The sequence below is a fragment of the Pseudophryne corroboree genome, chromosome 4 (assembly GCF_028390025.1).
Source record: "Pseudophryne corroboree isolate aPseCor3 chromosome 4, aPseCor3.hap2, whole genome shotgun sequence".
NCBI classification, from domain to species: Eukaryota; Metazoa; Chordata; class Amphibia; order Anura; family Myobatrachidae; genus Pseudophryne; species Pseudophryne corroboree.
Genome location: NC_086447.1, coordinates 370,956,484 through 370,978,970, shown reverse-complemented (window position 1 = coordinate 370,978,970; position 22,487 = coordinate 370,956,484). Strand labels below are relative to the sequence as shown.

The window sequence follows — 22,487 nt, the reverse complement described above, 5'->3', positions numbered from 1 at the left end:
CTCTACCTCTGTGTCGTCAAGTATACTATGCATCCATACCTGTGCTGCATTTTAGTTGTGCGCAGTATATAGTAGGAGGGGACAGTGCAGAATGTTGCTGTGACCACCAGTATATATATATATATATATAGCAGTACGGTACAGTAGTCCACTGCTCTACCTCTGTGTCATCAAGTATACAATGCATCCATACCTGTGCTGCATTTTAGTTGTGCGCAGTATATAGTAGGAGGGGACAGTGCAGAATGTTGCTGTGACCACCAGTATATATATAGCAGTATGGTACAGTAGTCCACTGCTCTACCTCTGTGTCGTCAAGTATACTATGCATCCATACCTGTGCTGCATTTTAGTTGTGCGCAGTATATAGTAGGAGGGGACAATGCAGAATGTTGCTGTGACCACCAGTATATATATATATATATATATAGCAGTACGGTACAGTAGTCCACTGCTCTACCTCTGTGTCATCAAGTATACTATGCATCCATACCTGTGCTGCATTTTAGTTGTGCGCAGTATATAGTAGGAGGGGACAGTGCAGAATGTTGCTGTGACACCAGTATATATTGTCGAAGTCGAAAAATATTGCAATACACACACCACATGCAAACACCACACAGATGGCATCCATGCATGTACTTAGTCTGGCGTGCGTGCAGCATACTCGCAAATTGCGTACAATCGCCTCCCACGGGAGTGCGCATACGGGCGTGGTATGAGCAATTACAGAAAGATTCTTACTTGCAATGGAAATGATTACAGACACATGCCACAGTGCCCAGCCTGTGTCGAGTCACTGTTCACACACACACTAATCTAACCAAACATGCACATCCTTCCAACACAATGTCTTGTTCACTCTAATGTTTGAACAGACCCCCTGGTCTGTGAAGAAAGACAAACACAAACCGAACAAGTCATCGTTTGGTGGGGGCCAGAACAATGGGAGACAAATATCCCAATAGATGCACACAAGCCTGCGGTTGCAAATTATTAACTACAGGCACCCTGCAGTCTAGAACACCTTTGAAAGATAGATATAATAGCAGGGAAACACTTACAATATATATATATATATATATATATATAGCCATATGAAGGGAGAGCACTCACCAGACTTGTTAAAAGGTAAATCCTTTATTTCAGAACAAGAAGTCAAACAGCTACATCGACGTTTCGGTCCTATCCAGGACCTTTGTCAAGATAAAAAACATGGTGCAGTGTCCGGATATTTATACCCATATTGGTTCCCTCCCACCAATAAGGTGGGATACACCCACTCATGTTCAACATTAAGAATACTCCTAGTTCAATAGACGAAATAGAGAAACAATCAACCATATGGGCTCTGTATATACAAAGTATCTAGTAGGTAATCATCAAAACGGACCAGTTAGGCTTAATAATCCATCTAATATCATTAAAAAACGGCGTGCGTTCCACCGGCCGAGTCACTTCCGGTCCGTGAACCGCACATCCGGTCACGTGCCCCGGAAGACAGCTAAAGAAAGCAACTTCCGGTCCGCGACACGCATATCCGGTCCCAGGTCACGGGAGTGAACACGGCATACAACACATGTAGAGTTTAGTGAAAAGTCTTAAAGTGATATCCCCATATATACATATATGCTTTGGCAATCAAGAATATATCTGTACAATTATTCTTTAGACATTAAACATATTAACAAGATTGTTGTAATTAAATCCAATATATAAACATAAAATTAAGTAAATGTCCATAGGGATCCAGTAGATTAGATAAGCCAATTACTCTGATTAGTCAGTTCATCAAATACTTGAAATTTTTGAAACGATCAAGGTATCCATGTTCAAGATAAGATTATCAAGTATTAGCCAAGCTGAAAAGTAAAATAAAGAGTTAGTAAAGCCACAGACTATTACAACAGGAGAGGACAGACCGCAGAAAAAATTAATAAAAATGAAAAAATGTAGTAAAAAATAAAAATTAAAAAATAATAAGTTCCAGAATTTAGCCCAAGTATATGCCATAATGAATGGCATCATTAAGTCCCCGTGGTCGAATGGTATCAAGGTGAAAGATCCAGGATGCCTCCTTTTTAAGAAGCATTTTAGCACGATCTCCACCCCTTCTTGGAGGATCCACCCTGTCAATTATCATACATCTCAATGTTGCCAGTGAATGTCTGGCCTCCATAAAATGCCGGGCCACCGGTTTGTCAGAGGTACCGTCTGTGAGTGCCGACCTAATAGACAGTCGGTGATTTTCCATTCTCTCGCGGAATGGACGTATAGTCTTGCTGACATATACTAATGAACACGGACAGGTAAGAATATAAACCACGAAGTCTGACGTACCAGTCACCCTTTTTCGAATAGGAATTTTTTGACCTGTATGTGGGTGATGAAAAAATGTACCCACCATCATCCCCCTGCATGTCGTACAGTTGATGCAGCGGTAACATCCTGGTTTATTAGTGTTTAACCAGGTATTCGTCGATGGAACTTGTATCCTGTCAGGCAGCATGAGCAGGTCTTTCAAATTTTGTGCTCTTTTGAAACTCACTAGAGGTTTCTTGGGTAACTTCTTAGTCAGCGACGGATCAGACTTGACAATAGGCCACATCTTATGGATGGCATTACGTATGGTGGATCCAGCCCCATCAAAGGTGGTCGTGATCACAAAGGGATTGTCATTCTTCGGTCTGGTGGAATTCCTATTCGAAAAAGGGTGACTTGTACGTCAGACTTCGTGGTTTATATTCTTACCTGTCCGTGTTCATTAGTATATGTCGGCAAGACTATACATCCATTCCGCGAGAGAATGGAAAATCACCGACTGTCTATTAGGTCGGCACTCACAGACGGTACCTCTGACAAACCGGTGGCCCGGCATTTTATGGAGGCCAGACATTCGCTGGCAACATTGAGATGTATGATAATTGACAGGGTGGATCCTCCAAGAAGGGGTGGAGATCGTGCTAAAATGCTTCTTAAAAAGGAGGCATCCTGGATCTTTCGCCTTGATACCATTCGACCACGGGGACTTAATGATGCCATTCATTATGGCATATACTTGGGCTAAATTCTGGAACTTATTATTTTTTAATTTTTATTTTTTACTACATTTTTTCATTTTTATTAATTTTTTCTGCGGTCTGTCCTCTCCTGTTGTAATAGTCTGTGGCTTTACTAACTCTTTATTTTACTTTTCAGCTTGGCTAATACTTGATAATCTTATCTTGAACATGGATACCTTGATCGTTTCAAAAATTTCAAGTATTTGATGAACTGACTAATCAGAGTAATTGGCTTATCTAATCTACTGGATCCCTATGGACATTTACTTAATTTTATGTTTATATATTGGATTTAATTACAACAATCTTGTTAATATGTTTAATGTCTAAAGAATAATTGTACAGATATATTCTTGATTGCCAAAGCATATATGTATATATGGGGATATCGCTTTAAGACTTTTCACTAAACTCTACATGTGTTGTATGCCGTGTTCACTCCCGTGACCTGGGACCGGATATGCGTGTCGCGGACCGGAAGTTGCTTTCTTTAGCTGTCTTCCGGGGCACGTGACCGGATGTGCGGTTCACGGACCGGAAGTGACTCGGCCGGTGGAACGCACGCCGTTTTTTAATGATATTAGATGGATTATTAAGCCTAACTGGTCCGTTTTGATGATTACCTACTAGATACTTTGTATATACAGAGCCCATATGGTTGATTGTTTCTCTATTTCGTCTATTGAACTAGGAGTATTCTTAATGTTGAACATGAGTGGGTGTATCCCACCTTATTGGTGGGAGGGAACCAATATGGGTATAAATATCCGGACACTGCACCATGTTTTTTATCTTGACAAAGGTCCTGGATAGGACCGAAACGTCGATGTAGCTGTTTGACTTCTTGTTCTGAAATAAAGGATTTACCTTTTAACAAGTCTGGTGAGTGCTCTCCCTTCATATGGCTATTCTGGAACTATAACCTGATGGTTATCTTTCATCTGGATATGCACCCCAGCATGAATATGGACTATATGAGTGTGGACCTCATGGATTTGAGATATATATATATATATATATATATATATATATATATTTGTGTGTATATTGAGAATGGTTGGTCATTTCATGTGTAGGATCATGTTGCCTGGAGGTAACATAACAAAGTAACCTAATGAACATGGAAATATCTGTCACACATTACATATTTCCCAAACTTAGTACACACATTACACATAGTCTCCCCTTTCCCCTCATGCAACTTTTACTTATTTACAAGGCACAACAAGGGAATTATACACCTTTACAGTATGCGAGGGGACAGTAACTGATCAGAGCATCATGCATGGTATCTATGTGTTCGGATAATTATGAGTAATAATCCGGTGTTGGTTTGGAGAAGATCGCATGTCGTTGCGAATAGTTTTTTGCAAAGGCAGATTAAAGGTATATTTGTGTTTATTATGTACTTGGTATGCGGCGGGAATCCATAGCTGACCAGCTGTACACACCCCTGGATCAAGGCATCGCCCATCTCTTCAAACCGACCAATGACCTCTCCTGTACTGTAAACGACCATCCCTCCAACCAATCGGTGGAGATCATACAACCCCATTGTATTGTATTTTGGGCAAGGGTATATAAACCTTGCAACTGGGACGGTCACTCACTCTCTCTCTCTGCTTTTTTAAAGACTCATAGTTCGTCTCGCCAGACGACTGGGGACCGGATCCAGGTGGCGCAAGCGACAAAGCGTACGTATCATTGGGTGTGACTCTCTCTCTGTGATTGGATTGAATTGTATTGTACCATTTATATTGTAACTTATTGTAACCCCCTTTTTCAAATATATTATTACTTGTTGCTGCTTTGGACCACAACTTACAATCAAATACTGGTGTCGCATTCAGTTTCTGTTGAGCGTTTGTATAGTGTAATTGCCACACCTAGAGCTGCCTCGTGTACTCAGCGTGTCGGTCTGTGTGTATGCACTGAGTGTAAGCTGCACGGCTATTCCGGCGTGTGTACGCATAGTGCGTGCACAGTACGGGACTGTGTATGCTAACTGGGGACAGAGTACGTAGGTAAAGGATTTATTACAGCGGCCGCAGCGGTTTCAGTTACAGTGTGCAATAGGGGTTAGTGGCTGCTTTCCAAAGAAGTCTACCGAACTTCTCAGTTGGGGGCATCGTCCGGCTCGTCTCATACCCGGCTTTTGCACAACATTGCAGGCGCTTGCCAGCAGCAAAGGGTGGATTAGCATTATTATATTGTGTTGAGCTATCTTGTGCTGCTGAACCGCGCCTGTACTGCATTGGTTAGGGATGCTGGCGTGAACCGCAAGGACAAAGGGAAAAAAAAGGCATTTAAAAGTTTTTCTTTTTTTTCCTTTCGCACATGTAACCTTGCGTAAAGGCGCACATAGCGTACCTATACTTTGCATCCATCCCACATATTGTTGCCATAGGTTATAACGGTCATTTATAGGTTTGTGTGAAACCGGATACATCTGTGTTGCTATATACATTTGAAGTAACTGTGTTAATGATATAGTTGTAAGAACACAAAACGCAGCTCTGGCCTAGTCCTTTAGGTTAAACAGAGTAATTGTGGGGTGTGTTCGTGAGCGACAATAGTTTATATCGCTCACATTTATACTGTGTGATTTGTTTTAGTGCGGGCGCACTTTTGTACACGTGGCCCGGACAAAGTAAGTGAGCGCGCACAAGCGTGAAAAGGCACGTGCGGTTGCGTAATCACGCAAGTTGCGTAAGATAGCTAACGCCAAGGACAAACCACACAATAGTTAAATTTAAAGCGGAGTAGTAGATGTTTATCTACAAATAGCACATAACTATCCGGTTTCAAACGCAGATTAGAATAACATTGATAAAGTGTGTTACCTCTGGGGAAAGCTATCAGTTTACAGGAAAGGATATTTTTCTGATCAGAAAACTATAGAGTGTTAGTGTGGGCTGAAAAAGGTGTGAATGTATTGAACCCCGCTTGGTGAAATTGGTGAACTCGGTGAACTTGGTGAGCACGGTCTAGGTGAACATGTGCAACGGAGTGTGATAAAGCTTTGTGAAGTTGTTGTTTTAAAGGTTTTCTTTCTTGGTATTACACTCCGGCTGTTTTGGAGCACAGTGTGAAGACTCCAGTGATCCTACAACTTATAGATAGCAAGTGTCTATAAGCGGTACGATTGGACCGCACGGTTGTGTGAGCGATACGTGGTACAACGTGATACGAAGTTTTGCATATTTGTGCGTAAATCTCGTCATCATACGCGTTGTGTAAAGCACATGCAAGCGTGATTTGTGTAAAAATTGTCTTTTAGGCAGATATTCACTGGGTACGGTAAGCTACTCCTAAAGGCCCAGGGGATATAGGCCGAAGTAGGGCCTGCACTGGCTACGCGTGTCTGCTAAATAGGGCGGATCCGTGGTACTCCGAGCAGAAGAAGTTAGTGGAAGAACTTTGAGGACTTCCACCGTTAGACTACTGTGTTTGGTGCATTTTAGGAAGTTTTCCCGTGTTAAAAGGGTCCACAATGGGAGCCAAGTGCACAACACAGGGATGTTCCTCAGTCAGGGTTCAGACAGCAGAATTGAGACCCAGGGGGTCAGCTCGGTTGGTAATGTGGGGGAAGTATGGTCCCCACACTGAGACCTTTTGTGATGAATGGACACGAATGACTGTAGGGGATAAAGCATAATTTCCTGGGATAGGTAGTTTTGATCCAGAGGTACTACAAAATGTAAGGATTAGAATATGCCTGCTCAAATCCAGAAAGCAAAGGGTAAGGCATACAGATTGTTTAAACTTGTGGCAACAAGAGGGGGATGTGCAAAGGGAGCTTGCTCGCACAGCAAGTTCCAAACCAGGCAGAAGCGTGAATGCGACAGCACCACCACCACCATATGTTGATGGAGAGAAGAGTGTCACCACCAATGATACAAAGGTAGAGGTCAGGGAAATGCGCAGGAATGTATTAAAACTAACGCTTGTACCTTGTACCCTGTTTTACCTTCTCCCTAAGATTATAGCAACGTAGAGGATGAGCCTAGCATGATCTCAGCCCTTGCCCTGGATGCCACCATACACGACACAAGGGTGGGCATTGCCCAACCACCAAGGCAGTGGCCGCATCAGCCAGTGAGGGGGCAGATGAGATCGTGGCGACTGGTAAGTACGGTACCGTCCATTATGCAGAAACAGTGACTCCCCGTATTGTAGAGACAAACAAGAAAGATGTGGTTGAGTTACATCCAGTTAGGGTGATTGCAGTCCCTAACGGGAGAACTGACACTCAGGGGGTGACCCCAATCAGGAACATTGCAATGTACTGTCCCTGGTCCCGTATGGAGCTGAGGTCAATTATGGCAGAATTCCCTGACCCCAGAAAGGATTTAGTCGGATGCCATATATAAAAGATTTAGGACTTTCCCAAGAACCCACAAAGATTAGCGGACGGTGTTGCGAGCGAGTCTCCCCTCTAACATTGACATCCCAAAATTTATTACAGACTGCAACCTAGATGCAGAAGTGCCACTCACTGATGCTTACAATCAGGAGAATGTCAGGCAAATCAATATACAACTAGGTTTGTATTTCCCAGCCGTAGTTAGATGGAATAAGATTTTTTCCATAAGACAGAAAGAGAATGAACTGGCATCTGAATATTTCCACAGAGCTTTGATGGAAATGGCTAAATTCACTGGGGTTGAGGATATTAGAGACAATGTCAACCACAGGGAAGTAGCTGTCTCTGTATTAATGGAGGGATTGAAGGAGGCACTGAAAACCAGGGTGCAAACTTCTCTGCCAAACTGGAGGGGTATTACGGTGACTGCACTTAGGGAATCAGCACTGGAGCACGACCGTAATATCCAGAAAACCATGGAGGCACAAGGGGAGCGGTTGATGGTGATGAGCATCCAAGCACTGGAAGGAGCACCAACTCGACCAAAACCCCAGGCCCCTGACACATGGAAAAAGCCAAGAGTTTGTTATCTGTGTAAAAGGGAAGGGCATTATGCCAGCAATTGTAACCGCACACAAAAACTCAGACCCCCTAGACAAGAACACGAGAAAAGTAATTATACACATAGAGGAGATCAGGGATCATACAGGAGAGAGTACGAGCCGCATAGAGGGGAAACAAGGAGGTACCCACCACGGGAGGACTGGCGAGCCCCCGAAGACTTACCGTTATCCCCCTCACATATCATAGCCGCCAACGCCCAAAGGGTGGGTCCACGGCCCCAATAGAGGTTAGGCCACACCTGTAGTCTGCAGCCTGTGAAGCTGATCGCTGGCCCTGGGAATGAGCCTGAGGTCTTGGTCAAAGTAGCAGGAACACTACAACCATTTCTTGTAGATACAGGGATGGCCAGATCTGTACTCAAAGCTCCAACCAATTTACTGACCACGGGCAAAACCATTTCGGCTATGGGAGTGACGGGAAGAGTGCAGCAGTATCCTTTGCTAGACCTGCAGAGATTACGATTGGGCCCTTGCAAACCAGACATTCATTTTTGTTGGCTGCGTCCCTAGAATAATTGAAAGTGATAGGGGTACCCATTTTACAGGTGAAGTCTTTCAGGTCATGTGCAAACTGATGGGTATTAATAGCAAGCTACATACTCCGTACCGGCCACAGGCGAGCGCAAAGGTGGAGAGAATGAATAGCACTATTAAGAACAAGCTTAGCAAAGTGATGGTTGAAACTGGATTGTTGTGGCCAGAGGCATTGCCACTAGTGTTGTACAGCATCAGAACCACTCCCAGGTCACCACTTAACCTATCACCCTTTGAAGTTCTTTTTGGGCGACAACCTCACGTAATGATTGACCCCCAGGATGATTTGAAATGTAATAATGAAGTGACTGTGCAATATTTGGTTAGGATGAGCCGGCAGCTCAGAAATCAACAAAGAAATCTAAAGCTGGTGATCCCTGACCTACCAAACAGTAATTGTCATGACATTGAACCTGGGGACTTTGTGATGATTCGAAATTTTCTACGCTCAGGTTGCCTCATTGACAGGTGGGAAGGACCGTACCAAGTTTTATTGACCAGTATAACAGCACTAAAGGTCGGCGAAAGAGAGACTTGGGTCCACTCGTCCCATTGCAAGAAAGTTGCAGACCCGGAGACAGCTCGTGATAAGGAGAAAGGTGAAGAGAACCTTGTATCGCTGGAGCAGCTATTCCGGGAGAACTAAAAAGGCAAGACTGTTGAGCGGCACCTGAGCGTAGGGAGCGGAAAGAGCAAAGACGGTTGGTGCAGCCAGAGATGGTTAACAAAGATCAAGAAAGGTTGTCGCACCAGTTTTTCTTTTTTTCACCTCCCCACTACTTTCCCTTTGTTTTTGTTTTTCCCCCTCATCTTCCTATTTTTGTCCCTAACGAAATGGATCCATCCCAAGAGACTGTATTCCGGCTTTTTCTGGTGGTTTTGTTTTTGTGCAGGACAATTTGTTTTTGTGAGGGCCCCCGAGACGTCCAGCAAGGATCTGGAGTGAGTTCTGATGGAGAGTACGGGTTGGTAGGACCCGAGGATCAGCGTATCACTTTCGCCAAGGCTAGCATCAGAAAAAGGAAATCCACAAACCGGAACCCAACTCATCAATCACCAAAAATTTTATTTTAGTGTTGTTTGTACAGTTACATGTCTTCTGTTCATCTCTGTAGGGCTAGGTTAGTGAAACACACAAAGTCATTAGATAATAGGGACACATAATTGCTCACACATATGGATCCCCACGATGTATCATCAGATAAATGTGCTCCCCATTTATCATATAGCTCGGTGGAGTTTGTTGGACCATGTACAGACCCTTAATACGGGATGAGAAGGAATATAATGAATACTTCGCAAAGCCTAGAAGCTAGTGTTGCACGATGATACATCCCCCTCAGGCAGTTACTCATACATACACGTTTTTCCTATCCCACTAGGCCATCCATTTCTCACCTATGACCTTTTCTCCCTCTTCCAAGGTACATACTCGCCCATTGTAATGTATAGCATGTAAATATTTTTTTCTGTTATTAATATTAGTGGCAGCTATTGTTGACTGCCAAAGGGTGGACTGTCGAAGTCGAAAAATATTGCAATACACACACACCACATGCAAACACCACACAGATGGCATCCATGCATGTACTTGGTCTGGCGTGCGTGCAGCATACTCACAAATTGCGTACAATTGCCTCCCACGGGAGTGCGCGTATGGGCGTGGTATGAGCAATTACAGAAAGATTCTTACTTGCAATGGAAATGATTACAGACACATGCCACAGTGCCCAGCCTGTGTCGAGTCACTGTTCACACACACACTAATCTAACCAAACATGCACATCCTTCCAACACAATGTCTTGTTCACTCCAATGTTTGAACAGACCCCCTGGTCTGTGAAGAAAGACAATCACAAACCGAACTAGTCATCGTTTGGTGGGGGCCAGAACAATGGGAGACAAATATCCCAATAGATACACACAAGCCTGCGGTTGCAAATTATTAACTACAGGCAGCAAGCAGTCTAGAAAACCTTTGAAAGATAGATATAATAGCAGGGAAACACTTACAATATATATATATATATATATATATATATATATATATATTTGTGTGTATCTTGAGAATGGTTGGTCATTTCATGTGTAGGATCATGTTGCCTGGAGATAACATATCAAAGTAACCTAATGAACATGGAAATATCTGTCACACATTACATATTTCCCAAACTTAGTACACACATTACAAACAGTCTCCCCTTTCCCCTCATGCAACTTTTACTTATTTACAAGACACAACAAGGGAATTATACACCTTTACAGTATGCGAGGGGATAGTAACTGATCAGAGCATCATGCATGGTATCTATGTGTTCGGATAATTATGAGTAATAATCCGGTGTTGGTTTGGAGAAGATCGCATGTCGTTGCGAATAGTTATTCGCAAAGGCAGATTAAAGGTATATTTGTGTTTATTATGTACTTGGTATGCAGCGGGAATCCAGAGCTGACCAGCTGTACACACCCCTGGATCAAGGCATCGCCCATCTCTTCAAACCGACCAATAACCTCTCCTGTACTGTAAACGACCATCCCTCCAACCAATACCATTGTATTGTATTTTGGGCAAGGGTATATAAACCTTGCACCTGGGCCGGTCACTCTCTCTCTCTGCTTTTTTAAAGACTCATAGGTCGTCTCGCCAGACGACTGGGGACCGGATCCGGGTGGCGCAAGCGACAAAGCGTACGTATCATTGGGTGTGACTCTCTCTCTGTGATTGAATTGTATTGTGTTGTACCATTTATATTGTAACTTATTGTAACCCCCTTTTTCAAATATATTATTACTTGTTGATGCTTTGGACCACAACTTACAATCAAATACTGGTGTCGCATTCAGTTTCTGTTGAGCGTTTGTATAGTGTAATTGCCACACCTAGAGCTGCCTCGTGCTCTCAGCGTGTCGGTCTGTGTGTATGCACTGAGTGTAAGCTGCACGGCTATTCCGGCGTGTGTACGCAAAGTGCGTGCACAGTACGGGACTGTGTACGCTAACAGGGGACAGGGTACGTAGGTAAAGGATTTATTACAACGTCCGCAGCGGCTTCAGTTACAGTGTGCAATAGGGGTTAGTGGCTGCTTTCCAAGAAGTCTACCGAACTTCTCAATATATATAGCAGTACAGTACAGTAGTCCACTGCTCTACCTCTGTGTCGTCAAGTATACTATGCATCCATACCTGTGCTGCATTTTAGTTGTGCGCAGTATATAGTAGGAGGGGACAGTGCAGAATGTTGCTGTGACCACCAGTATATATATATAGCAGTACGGTACAGTAGTCCACTGCTCTACCTCTGTGTCGTCAAGTATACTATGCATCCATACCTGTGCTGCATTTTAGTTGTGCGCAGTATATAGTAGGAGGGGACAGTGCAGAATGTTGCTGTGACCACCAGTATATATATAGCAGTACGGTACAGTAGTCCATTGCTCTACCTCTGTGTCGTCAAGTATACTACAAAAGTTCTGTAAAATGACCCAAAAAAATCAAAATTAAAAGCGTCTGATGAGAAACGTAAACTTGCCAATATGCCATTTACGACACGGAGTGGCAAAGAACTGCTGTTCATGGCTAGTGGTTCAGATTCAAATGAGGATGGAAGCACTCATCCTCTCGCTAGAAAACTGCAGTGCCACTCCTATATGGGCCAGGTGTTTGTGTCGGCCACTTGGGTCGCTTAGCTTAGTCACACAGCTACCTCATTGCACCTGTTTTTTTCTTTGCATCATGTGCTGTTTGGGGACTATTTTTTAAATCTGCCATCCTGTCTGACACTGCAGTGCCACTCCTAGATGGGCCATGTGTTTGTGTCGGCCACTTGGGTCGCTTAGCTTAGCCATCCAGCGACCTCTGTGCAAATTTTAGGACTAAAAATAATATTGTGAGGTGTTCAGAATAGACTGGAAATAAGTGGAAATTATGGTTATTAAGGTTAATAATACTATGGGGTCAAAATGACCCCCAAATTCTATGATTTAAGCTGTTTTTGAGGGGTTTTTGTAAAAAAAACACCTGAATCCAAAACACACCCGAATCAGACAAAAAAATTTCAGGGAAGTTTTGCCAAAATGCGTCCGAATCCAAAATACGGCCGTGGAACCGAATCCAAAACCATGCATGTAGACCATGCACCATTTTAGTTGCCCTTCTTTGTACAGTCTCTAATGTATTAAAATCCTGATGAAGATATGGACTCCAGAATTGCTGCTGATTCCTCTCCCTATGCAAGCAACCAAGCATCTGCCTAGTCTTCCTCATTGCTTTGTTACATTGCTTACCTGCCTTTAAGTCCCCTGAAATAGTGACTCCTAGATTCCTTTCCTCCTCAGTAGGTTCCAGTATAGTGCTATTAATACTATATTCAGCCTTTGGATTTTCGAGAACCAAGTGCATGATGTTGAGTTTTTTTGGCCTTAAACTGTAATTGCCACACTCTTGACCTTTCCTCTAGTCTACTTAGATTCTAAATAATTTGTTTTACCCCACCTGGTGTGTCTACCCTGTTGCATACCTTTGTGTCATCTGCAAAAATACATACTTTCCCTTTAAGGTCATTTGCAATGTCACTGATAAAGATATTAACCAATATTACACTATCTATTAACCCAGAGGTTCTCAAACTCGGTCCTCGGGGGCCCACACAGTGCATGTTTTGCAGGTCTCCTCACAGAATCGCAAGTGAAATAATTAGCTCCACCTGTGGGCCTTTTAAAATGTGTCAGTGAGTAATTAATACACCTGTGCACCTGCTGGGTTACCTGCAAAACATGCACTGTGTGGGCTCCCGAGGACAGAGTTTGAGAACCTCTGTATTAACCAATATACCATATATTAACCAATAAAGATATTAACCAATATTACCATATTAACCAATTCATATTGAGATATACAGCCGGCCACACATGTATGAACAAACAGATCATTGGCCAAACACAGTTGGATTTTCACATACACCTAAAACACGGGAATTTACCAAGGATTCGTATTCTCAATCACTGCCAACATTACACAAACACTTCCGCAAAAGGACTGATTTCATACAGAAATAGAACTTTCAAATAGACCTGCTTTTGGCTGGCGTGTTTGGAGAATCATGCATCGAAAAAGAAGATAAATATATGCTTCTCTGTGTAAAAGTGTATGAAAAAGTTAAAAATAAGGGGAAAAAAACGCACGGGGTATCCCTTTCTAAGCATAACCAGCCCTGGGCTCTTTGAGCTGGTTCTGTTTTTTAACATACCGGAGCAAAATTGCGTAGGGGTCCACCAGTATTTTAGAAACCAGCACCACACTCTCGGACTGGTCCTGAATGCCACAGCTGGGAGACACATTTATACAGGCCCTGTGACCGTGGCATTAACCCCCATTCCCCCAACTAGTCAGCCCTGGTCGGATTTCCCTGTGGAAAGCACCCCAGGGCCAGGGCTGAAGCCCGGGGCTGTCCCTAGCGCCTGTGGGTGGTGGGTGCTGAGCTGCTAGCCATTGTGTAAAAAATAAATGGTCTTTTACTTGTGGAACTGCAGGTCCCAGCAAGCCTCCCCCGCATGCTGGTACTTGTAGAATTGGAAAGTACCAGCATGCGGGACATTAAATGGTCTGCTGGTACCTGTAGTTCCACCTGTAAAAGAAATCTTAAAATAAACAAAGGACATGCACAACTTAGTATAACTTTAATAAAACATAAAACACACTTACTTATACTTACCTATATCCCACATAGCCATTCATGTCCACCTGTCCAAGTAGTAATCCTACTTAGTATAACTTTAATAAAACATAAAACACACTTACTTATACTTACCTACATCCCACATAGCCATTCATGTCCACCTGTCCAAGTAGTAATCCTTAGGATAAAAAAAAAACCAAAGCAGACAGCTTCCTAATAGGCAGTGCTCAGGGAAATCAAAGCCAATCAGTTTGCCCATAGGAATGAATGGAGCCACTCGGCTCCATTCACTTCTATGGTGGTAACCTCTTAATTGGAGAAAGCACAAGGGCGCATTCCCAATTGACCTTGTGGTTAGAGGGGGAGAAACCACAATGTCAATTGGCTATCAGCCTGGCACTCACTGCCCATAGGTGCTGGGGACAGCCCCGGGCTTCAGCCCTGGTCCTTGGATGCTCTGGGGGAAGGGGGGTGACCCCTTTATTGGGGGGATCCCCACATCCCCAGGCAACCCCAACCAGGGCTGATTAGTTGGGGGGTTATGCCATGGCACAGGGACCTATATAAATGTGTCTTCCAGCTGTGGCATTATATCATTGGTTAGTGGAACCTGGCGCTGGTTTAAAAAATATGAGGGATCTTTAGAACCCCCCTTTATATTTGGAACCAAGACCAGTCCAAGAGCCCAGCACAGATTCTTAAAATACTGGGGGTCCCGTACGCAATTTTCCCCCATTATCTTAAGAACAAGGACCAACTCATAGAGCCCGGGACGGTTATGCTTAGGAGGGGACAACACACAATTTTCTGTTTTTAAATTCACCGTTTCATTACTTAACACAATGAAGCCCTGTGCACTGATCTCACTAATCCGGCCGGGCTTCATGCCTTCATGTTCGGCATTGTTTGACAAAACTCCCCCATACAACACGGTATCCGGTCTCTAGGTCGACAAGACTTAGGTCGACAGTGTCTAGGTCGACCACTATTGGTCGACAGTAAGTAGGTCGACATGGTTTTTATGTCAACAGGGACTCTAGGTCAACATGAAAAAAGGTCGACACGAGTTTGTAAATGTTTTTTTTTCTTTTCATTTTTTGAACTTTTTCATACTTTACGATCCAAATGTACTACAACGGGGAACGGTAACCTGTGCTGAGCCAAAGCATGGTTCGCAAAGCGAGCCATGCGATGGCATACGGTGCACTAATTGGGGTTCCCCGTCACTGCACAAAGATAACACAAAAAAAATGTAAAAAAACATGTCGTCCTTTTTTCATGTCGACCTAGTACTATACCCTCCAACTCTACCTATTTGGCAGGTACAGTACCTTTTTTTATGGTCTGTACTGATTTTTGGCTCTCCAAACTTCCACTGAATGTATAGGAAAAGGGGCGTGACCACGCTCCCTTTACCCGTGGCCATGCCCCCTTTCCTAATTTGTAACGATTTTTATGTTTAAAATGTTGGAGGGTATGTAGTACATGTCGACCTAGAGTCCCTGTCGACCTAGAAACCATGTTGAGCAATAGTGGTCGACCTAGACACTGTCAACCTAAGTCTATTCTATCTTACATACCACACCCTACAACACTGCTCTGGATTATGGATGACATAAACATCGAAAAACTTGAATTGAACAAACACAGTAGCTTAGTAAATTACAGATTTTGATTTCACAAAGTTGATATCTAAAACAGCCGATGGCAGTGATCTCGGTCAAAATTGTCTGAAACACGAATCTCAGTAAATTTACCACCAAGTTTTGTTTTTTACACCTCAGACCGCCCACCTTGGGTATATAATCTTGCACCTTTTCTTCCTCCCCTGTCTTATTTTCCTTTCTCCTAGTTAGACAGTATGGGGAGTTTAATTATTTTTTTTTCCAAATAGTGTTTAACTCATTTTATCTGTACCATCGAATATGCCTCTGTGAAGCTGCTGCCCCTGGTGGGGTTGACGTCCTCTGGAGAATCTAGTGCGCAGTGATGTATGTTGGAGGTAGACCTCCTTTAGCCTCAGCCTTCTCTGAGAGGACTCCAACAACAGCCTGTCTTTTGTATTCAGAACCACCTGTGGACAAAATATAGTGCCATGCAGCTAGCTGGAGAAGTCAAATTAAACACACACAGAACCTGGTGTAGTCAATAAGAGTTCTGCTTTATTGTTTCTTACATACACATATTTATACTTGTTCTAAAAGGCTCAGAGGAGTTTACAGTTTAACCTCAGGGTTGTGTCCTCTTCCTGATAACGGTCTTGTTCCTTTTTTTTTTTTGCTCTCTCTCTCAGACATGGCTTACCCACAAGTTCCTCTTTTTTGCTCTCTCTCTCAGACATGGCTTACCCACAAGTTCCTCTTTTTGCCAACTGAACTTTTCATCATTCTATACTTTTCCTTCTCCCCAGCATATTTAAGCATATCATATATTTATGCTAAAGTAAGCTTATAATCTATTGAATATAACAAAATGGAGTAACATTGGCTTATTGCAGAATCACACTAATGCTTGCCCATCTACCTTCCTAATTTTTCCCTCCTTTTGATTCTCAAAAAGACATCACACTATACCTTGCTACCCTACTTCGCCGAGCAAGCCAGGCGATGACCTGGTCAAGTACGTCTGTCTCCTTGGGCCTATTGCCAAGGGAGGGTAATAACCATCCCGTGCAGACAAAATAGTCATAAGGCATAGATGCATAAGAGTCCTTTTTACAGTCTATTTTGATTGCTTCCATTTTTGTAGACGGGTGGTCTGTCATTACATGATTCATGATCATCATATTCCTCCATTTCTCAAGCATCACTTTCTGCTGTGGGAGCTGGTTTGGCTTTTTGTTTTTTTGTTTTTCTTTGCAGCTTGTGCTTAAGTTTTTTCGATGAACATGAAATACAACATAAAAGCAGCTTGATCAGTACATAGCATAATAAGCATATCCCAGCTACTTTGGCTATTAGTACCGCAATTCCCATCAGCCATCCCCCTATACATTTAAACCAGTTTGCTGGGTTTAACCAACTGAAATCCCACTTTCCCCACGTCCATGATGATTCCTCTACCTTTTTCCTTAATGGAAAGAATGAGGTTTAGAGAAAATCCCTGCACTCTAGGTGCAGCTATAGTTAGTGTGGACAGGAGTGTATCACCAAATACACTCCAAGGGTTAAACGTACAAATAGGATTTTGGTACACACTTACAGTAGCGCTCCGTATAACAACAATACCGTGAATGATATAAATTATAAGTTCTCCTGTGATTCTAGAGAGGTTTTATTTCCCAAGAAGTCTTCTGCTGATGAGGTATTTTCCAGCCGTCTCCGTCAGTTCAAATCATGGGAGAAAAAAAGGGGACAAGAAAGAAAAACCTCGGTCCCATTATCCTACACGTTTGGATATGAATGTATCAAAGAATGAATCCTCAATCTTCCTCCATATGGGTGGTGTTTGTTTCTTAAAGTTCTTATGGGGTCACCCTTGTGATAAACAGTCAATTGTGTGCTCACAATGTTCTTACACAGAGCATAGGAGAAAATTCTTATAAAGGTTTCTTTTCCCGTCACTATTAACCATACAGAAACTGGGGGAATGCTCACATGTATGCTTACATCGGGTGGAGTATGGATAAACACATCAAGGTATCTTTTATCGATCCTCCCTGGTTCCTTCAGATAATTCCTTGTGATTTCCCAAGTGGGGCCACAGAAAGTAAAGCAGAAGGAAGTGGTTAGTTGGAGGATTTCTTAAATAGGTATTCACCTGTTAAGGGTACCTTATTTAACAGGGAAGTGGTGCAAATGAATGTATGTATGGGACCACCTGTTCAGTGAAGTCGGATAGAAGAGACAGCTTACATGGAGGCTTACATGTAAACAGATACGAAATCACACATAAAGGTATCTTTCTTTCAGGGGTTCAAATCTCACATGGGATAATCTGAAATGCTCACTTTATCTGCTTACATCAGCAGGGGTGGTTCACCTCTACACTGCTCAAACAGAAAATCGCCTGTGTCACGGATATAGCTTCCAGTCTGTTGTACCAGTGGTTGGAGAAACTGATCCACATAGATGGCCAAATGTTGAACTAGGGAATCCCTGGCCAAAATGGAAATGACCTAATGGATTCAGGGTATTTAAGGATGCCCTTTCAGTCTCCTCCTCACATACCTTGAAAAAGACCACACATCAGGTCGAAACGCGTTGGTGAGGAGCTGATAGGATACCAGGATTGACCTTTGGGACTGATAAAGCTAAATATTTATCGTATATAATACCCTTTATGAGGTCTAAGAACACTGTACGCTATTTATGTATGAAGTACCGTAAGGGTACGCTAGTTGCGTAACAATCGCTTTGCCGTGATCGAGACGCTCAAGCGTCACGTTCACTCACGGCCAAGAGATCACAGGCAGGCACGTTATTGGCTGTTAACTAAAGTAATGATTCGCTATAGCGTAGCGAACGCTCGGGACCACGAGGAGATCACCAGCGGCGCTGACGCTCACTATATTAAACCTTTGTATCTAAACCATAAACAGTGTATTGTGCAGTAAAACCTTAGTGTAATGTTAGAGAGTAAATGCAACACAGTATAACCTTATTACCTTAAAAGCTGTTTGAGCGTCACCGACGCTCTGAGAATACTTAATACTATAAGAAACACACAGAAACCGTGCTCAGGGTCCAACGCCTAAAATATATATTATGAATGCTATACTTGCAAAAGAGTTAAACACAATACAAGTCATACACTACAATATAACATAGACTACCTAACCAGATAACTACACAAGAAATACAATACAATACAATTTAAGGGAAAAATGAGTGAGAAAGAGAAGGAGAGAGAGAGAGAGAGAAATTGAGAGAGATTGGCCCACAATAACAAGAAGATCAATATAGCTGCGGAGAAACACTTACGCACAAGGTGAAATGATCGCATGCGCCTCGATATCCAGCTCCCGATTATCAGCAATGAGAACCGTTGAAGAGAGTGAACTGGATATGGTCGGCCTGCCTATTTATGCCCCACACACAATACAATTCAATGGTCCCTACAATCTCATTGTTCATTGGACACAGGAATTCGGCTTCGCATTATAACAAAAGGTCATAGGTTGATTCATACAGGTGGGCTGTGACTATTTCCAACTGCTCAGGTGGGAGGGAAACTGGGTTTCCCGCCGCATGGGTAATAAAGTGCAAATAAAGTAAATGTTCATAAACTTCTTATGTCCATAACTATTCGCACGAGCGATTGATCTGCTTCAAACCAACACCGGAATATTTCTAATTAAATATTCTTCCGATGGATACTAAACACCACTGTATTACTCCTGTCTGACCCTTCGTATCAAACAAAGAGGGATTTCTCTGTTCATGAACATTCTATATTAACCAAACTTTCAGAATCTATCAAAGGGACCATGATCTACAAAATACATTATTACTGAAAATATGTAACGAATGAGTCGCACGCTACGATCGCATAAACTCTACCGTAAATACGCATACCATGCGCCTGCGGGTGCCCGCGACTGTGAGTATGCGCACGTACGGGAGAGCGTACGCACGCGCAGCACGGACCTGTGTGAGGTGCAAATATGGTAGTGTGCAGAGATATTTTTCTGACTTTGACAGTCCACCCTTTGGCAGTCAACAATAACTGCCACCTTCTAAAACATTTCAAAAGGAGAAAAATATATGTCAGGGGTTAATTCATTTCCATGGTTGGGTAAGGGAGGAGTGAGGAGTAGGTGGGAAGAGGGTATGACCTAGTGAGATAGCAGAAGCATGTGTGTATGAGTCCATGTTTTGGGGGTCATGTATCATCGTGCCGTACGTGTTGTAAATCAAGCTTCGAGGTATTGCGAAGTATACATTTGAATTCCTTCTTATCCCGTGGTACGGGTCTGTGGATGGGCTGTCAAACTTTACCGAGCTCTTTTCGGTTTTGGTTGTAACAAAATGGGGAAGCACATTTTAGTTGATGATACATGAATGGGGGAGATATGTGATTGCTGATATCTGTGCCTGTATTCCCTATCGACTATGTGTGTCATTACCTAAGGGTTGTAGAAATGAAGAAAAGACATAATTACGGTAAATGCGGTGGTATTCTATGTCAGGTTAATGTACAGTCGTCGATTGAGGTTTTGTTCGGTATCAGTTGAAAGTCGTCTTCTTTGCGCTGTTTTGCCCATTAGGTGCGAGCAAAAAGCTTTGTCAATGCCAATAGATTTACAAAAATGTTGGGCTAGCGTGAGTTTAAGAATTCTAGGGAAACTGGGGATCCATGGCAAAGTTCATCAAATGTCCGTATCTAAAGTGGTCAAAACTTCTTCTTTGGTCAATCCGTTGTCTGTATAGTGTCTTGTCAAATTCCTCGTCCAAGGGGGTCTTTTTATCTTGGAGAAAAACAGAAAAACAGGTGAAAGAAACGGACCGTAGAAATCGCATTTTCATCACATCATTGTTTCTACATTTGGGTCATAAATCAAGTCCAGGTTAATTACAGTTTCCTCACTCCTTAAACTCATTACCCTAGTACGATGATTGCACTTCATTAAGGCCTGACCGCATCTAAATATCAATCCAATCGATATGACAACACCTAAGATACATAGGAGAAACTTCCCAACATCCATTATGACTCCTTGAGCCCAGTCTCCTAAACCAGAAAACCAATTTCGCGGGTTCAACCATGACACCCAACCAGTCAGCTCATTACCTACAGCAGCAAGAGTGAGATTGTCTCTCCTGCGAAATTCCCACTTCAATTGGAGAATATCGTCCATCTTTTGGTCTATGACCTCGACCGGATCCTCGGTGCTATTTGTAATATATGTGCAACATTTCACGCCGTATTGTGTTGCCAGTGTGACACAATATCCGCCTGTCACTGCTGTGAGGTAATTGAGAACCATTCTATGCTGTACCAGTTCTGTTTTGTAAGCCTGAAGTTCTCTTCCAGTGTACCTAAAAGTGTCATCATACATTTCAGTGATATTATCTAACAAATTTGCGAGCGCCGATATGTATTTATAATTCAGCACTCCTCTAGCGGTGCGGGTGAAATCTAACGCGATTAAGAATTGAATCCCGGTGGATTCACTTATCAGATCAGAGGCCGGATGCTCTGTCTTCTCTATCAGGTGCCTTTTAACAACGTGCTCGTAATGGGTGTGAGTATAAGGAGCTTGGGCACCACGGTGTATGTCTTTCATTTTGTCATGTGATACAGTCATTACTTCAGGCAGTACTTTTCCAATATAACACAATCCTTCAGAGTTTGGGGCAAGCCACTTGTACGCCTTTCTCCCGCATATGAAATATGCATCATCGGGGAGAACATATGGGACGGAGTAGGACATAACCATATTACACACCTTCCATGTGAAATCTCCTAACCCTAATTCTTCCATCTGCTTAGTACACGTATCAGGTTGTACGATATGTGCACAGTATCCTGGTGATACCTCTCCAACTTTAGTAATCCTATTTCCTAAGGTATACCTATACCGGAAAGATTTTCCTCTACTGGCTATGTGGCGTACAAGCTCTGTATCTGTAGGCATTCTATCTGCTCTATGTGAAAAGGTCATGGTGTGGTTACTCCATGACACTTCCCAATTTCCCGGTTTTCGGGGATTGGAGATGTTGAAACATAATAGGGACCTATCCACATGGTATTGGTGGAGCTTCAAACTAGGAGGGCTGGAGATATTAAACCTCCGGTCCACCGGTCTCCCACCATTTAACTCAAGTACCTCCTCTATCGTTAAAGGAAATGGTACTAGCCCTGATTTGCTATGACCCTGAGGTACTTGAGAGCATACCCAACAATCTGTTTTGTTTAACACATTACCCACTAAGGAGTGATAGTCACTCAATGGATGCCGGTCCATATGGATATTAAAACTGGATTGGCATTTCTTAATGCACCCATCCTCAATGACATTGTTACAGAGCCTACAGATACAGTTTTCTTCAGCTAACAATCCTTCACAATTCCTTCTATGGTCAATGCTATCGGATCGTTTTCTGATACTCGCCTTTGCTTGTTGATTATGTTGTTCTCGGAAAACTACGCCTCCATCTTTATCATCAGAACCCATTCCAGAACCTCTCTCGACCTCCATGGTACTCTCGCCGGAACAGACTGCTCTGGTCAACATCATGGTCAACAGGAAAATCCGGATCACAGTCTCTTGGGGCAAGTCCATC

The 22,487-nt window shown here is 42.9% G+C and overlaps 1 protein-coding gene across 1 annotated transcript in view; it reads right to left on the bottom strand.

Moving 5' to 3' along the window:
• LOC134910916 (matrix metalloproteinase-23-like) overlaps positions 1 to 17,065 on the bottom strand; it is a 99,636-nt gene extending 82,571 nt beyond the window's left edge. Inside the window, exons 1-2 of the mRNA XM_063919303.1 lie at positions 16,833 to 17,065; positions 2,549 to 2,699 (exon numbers count right to left, since the gene is read on the bottom strand). Coding sequence (XP_063775373.1) covers positions 2,549 to 2,699; positions 16,833 to 17,065 — 384 coding nt within the window. The remainder of the gene's footprint in view (positions 1 to 2,548; positions 2,700 to 16,832) is intronic.
• Between the last annotated feature and the right edge of the window lie 5,422 nt (positions 17,066 to 22,487).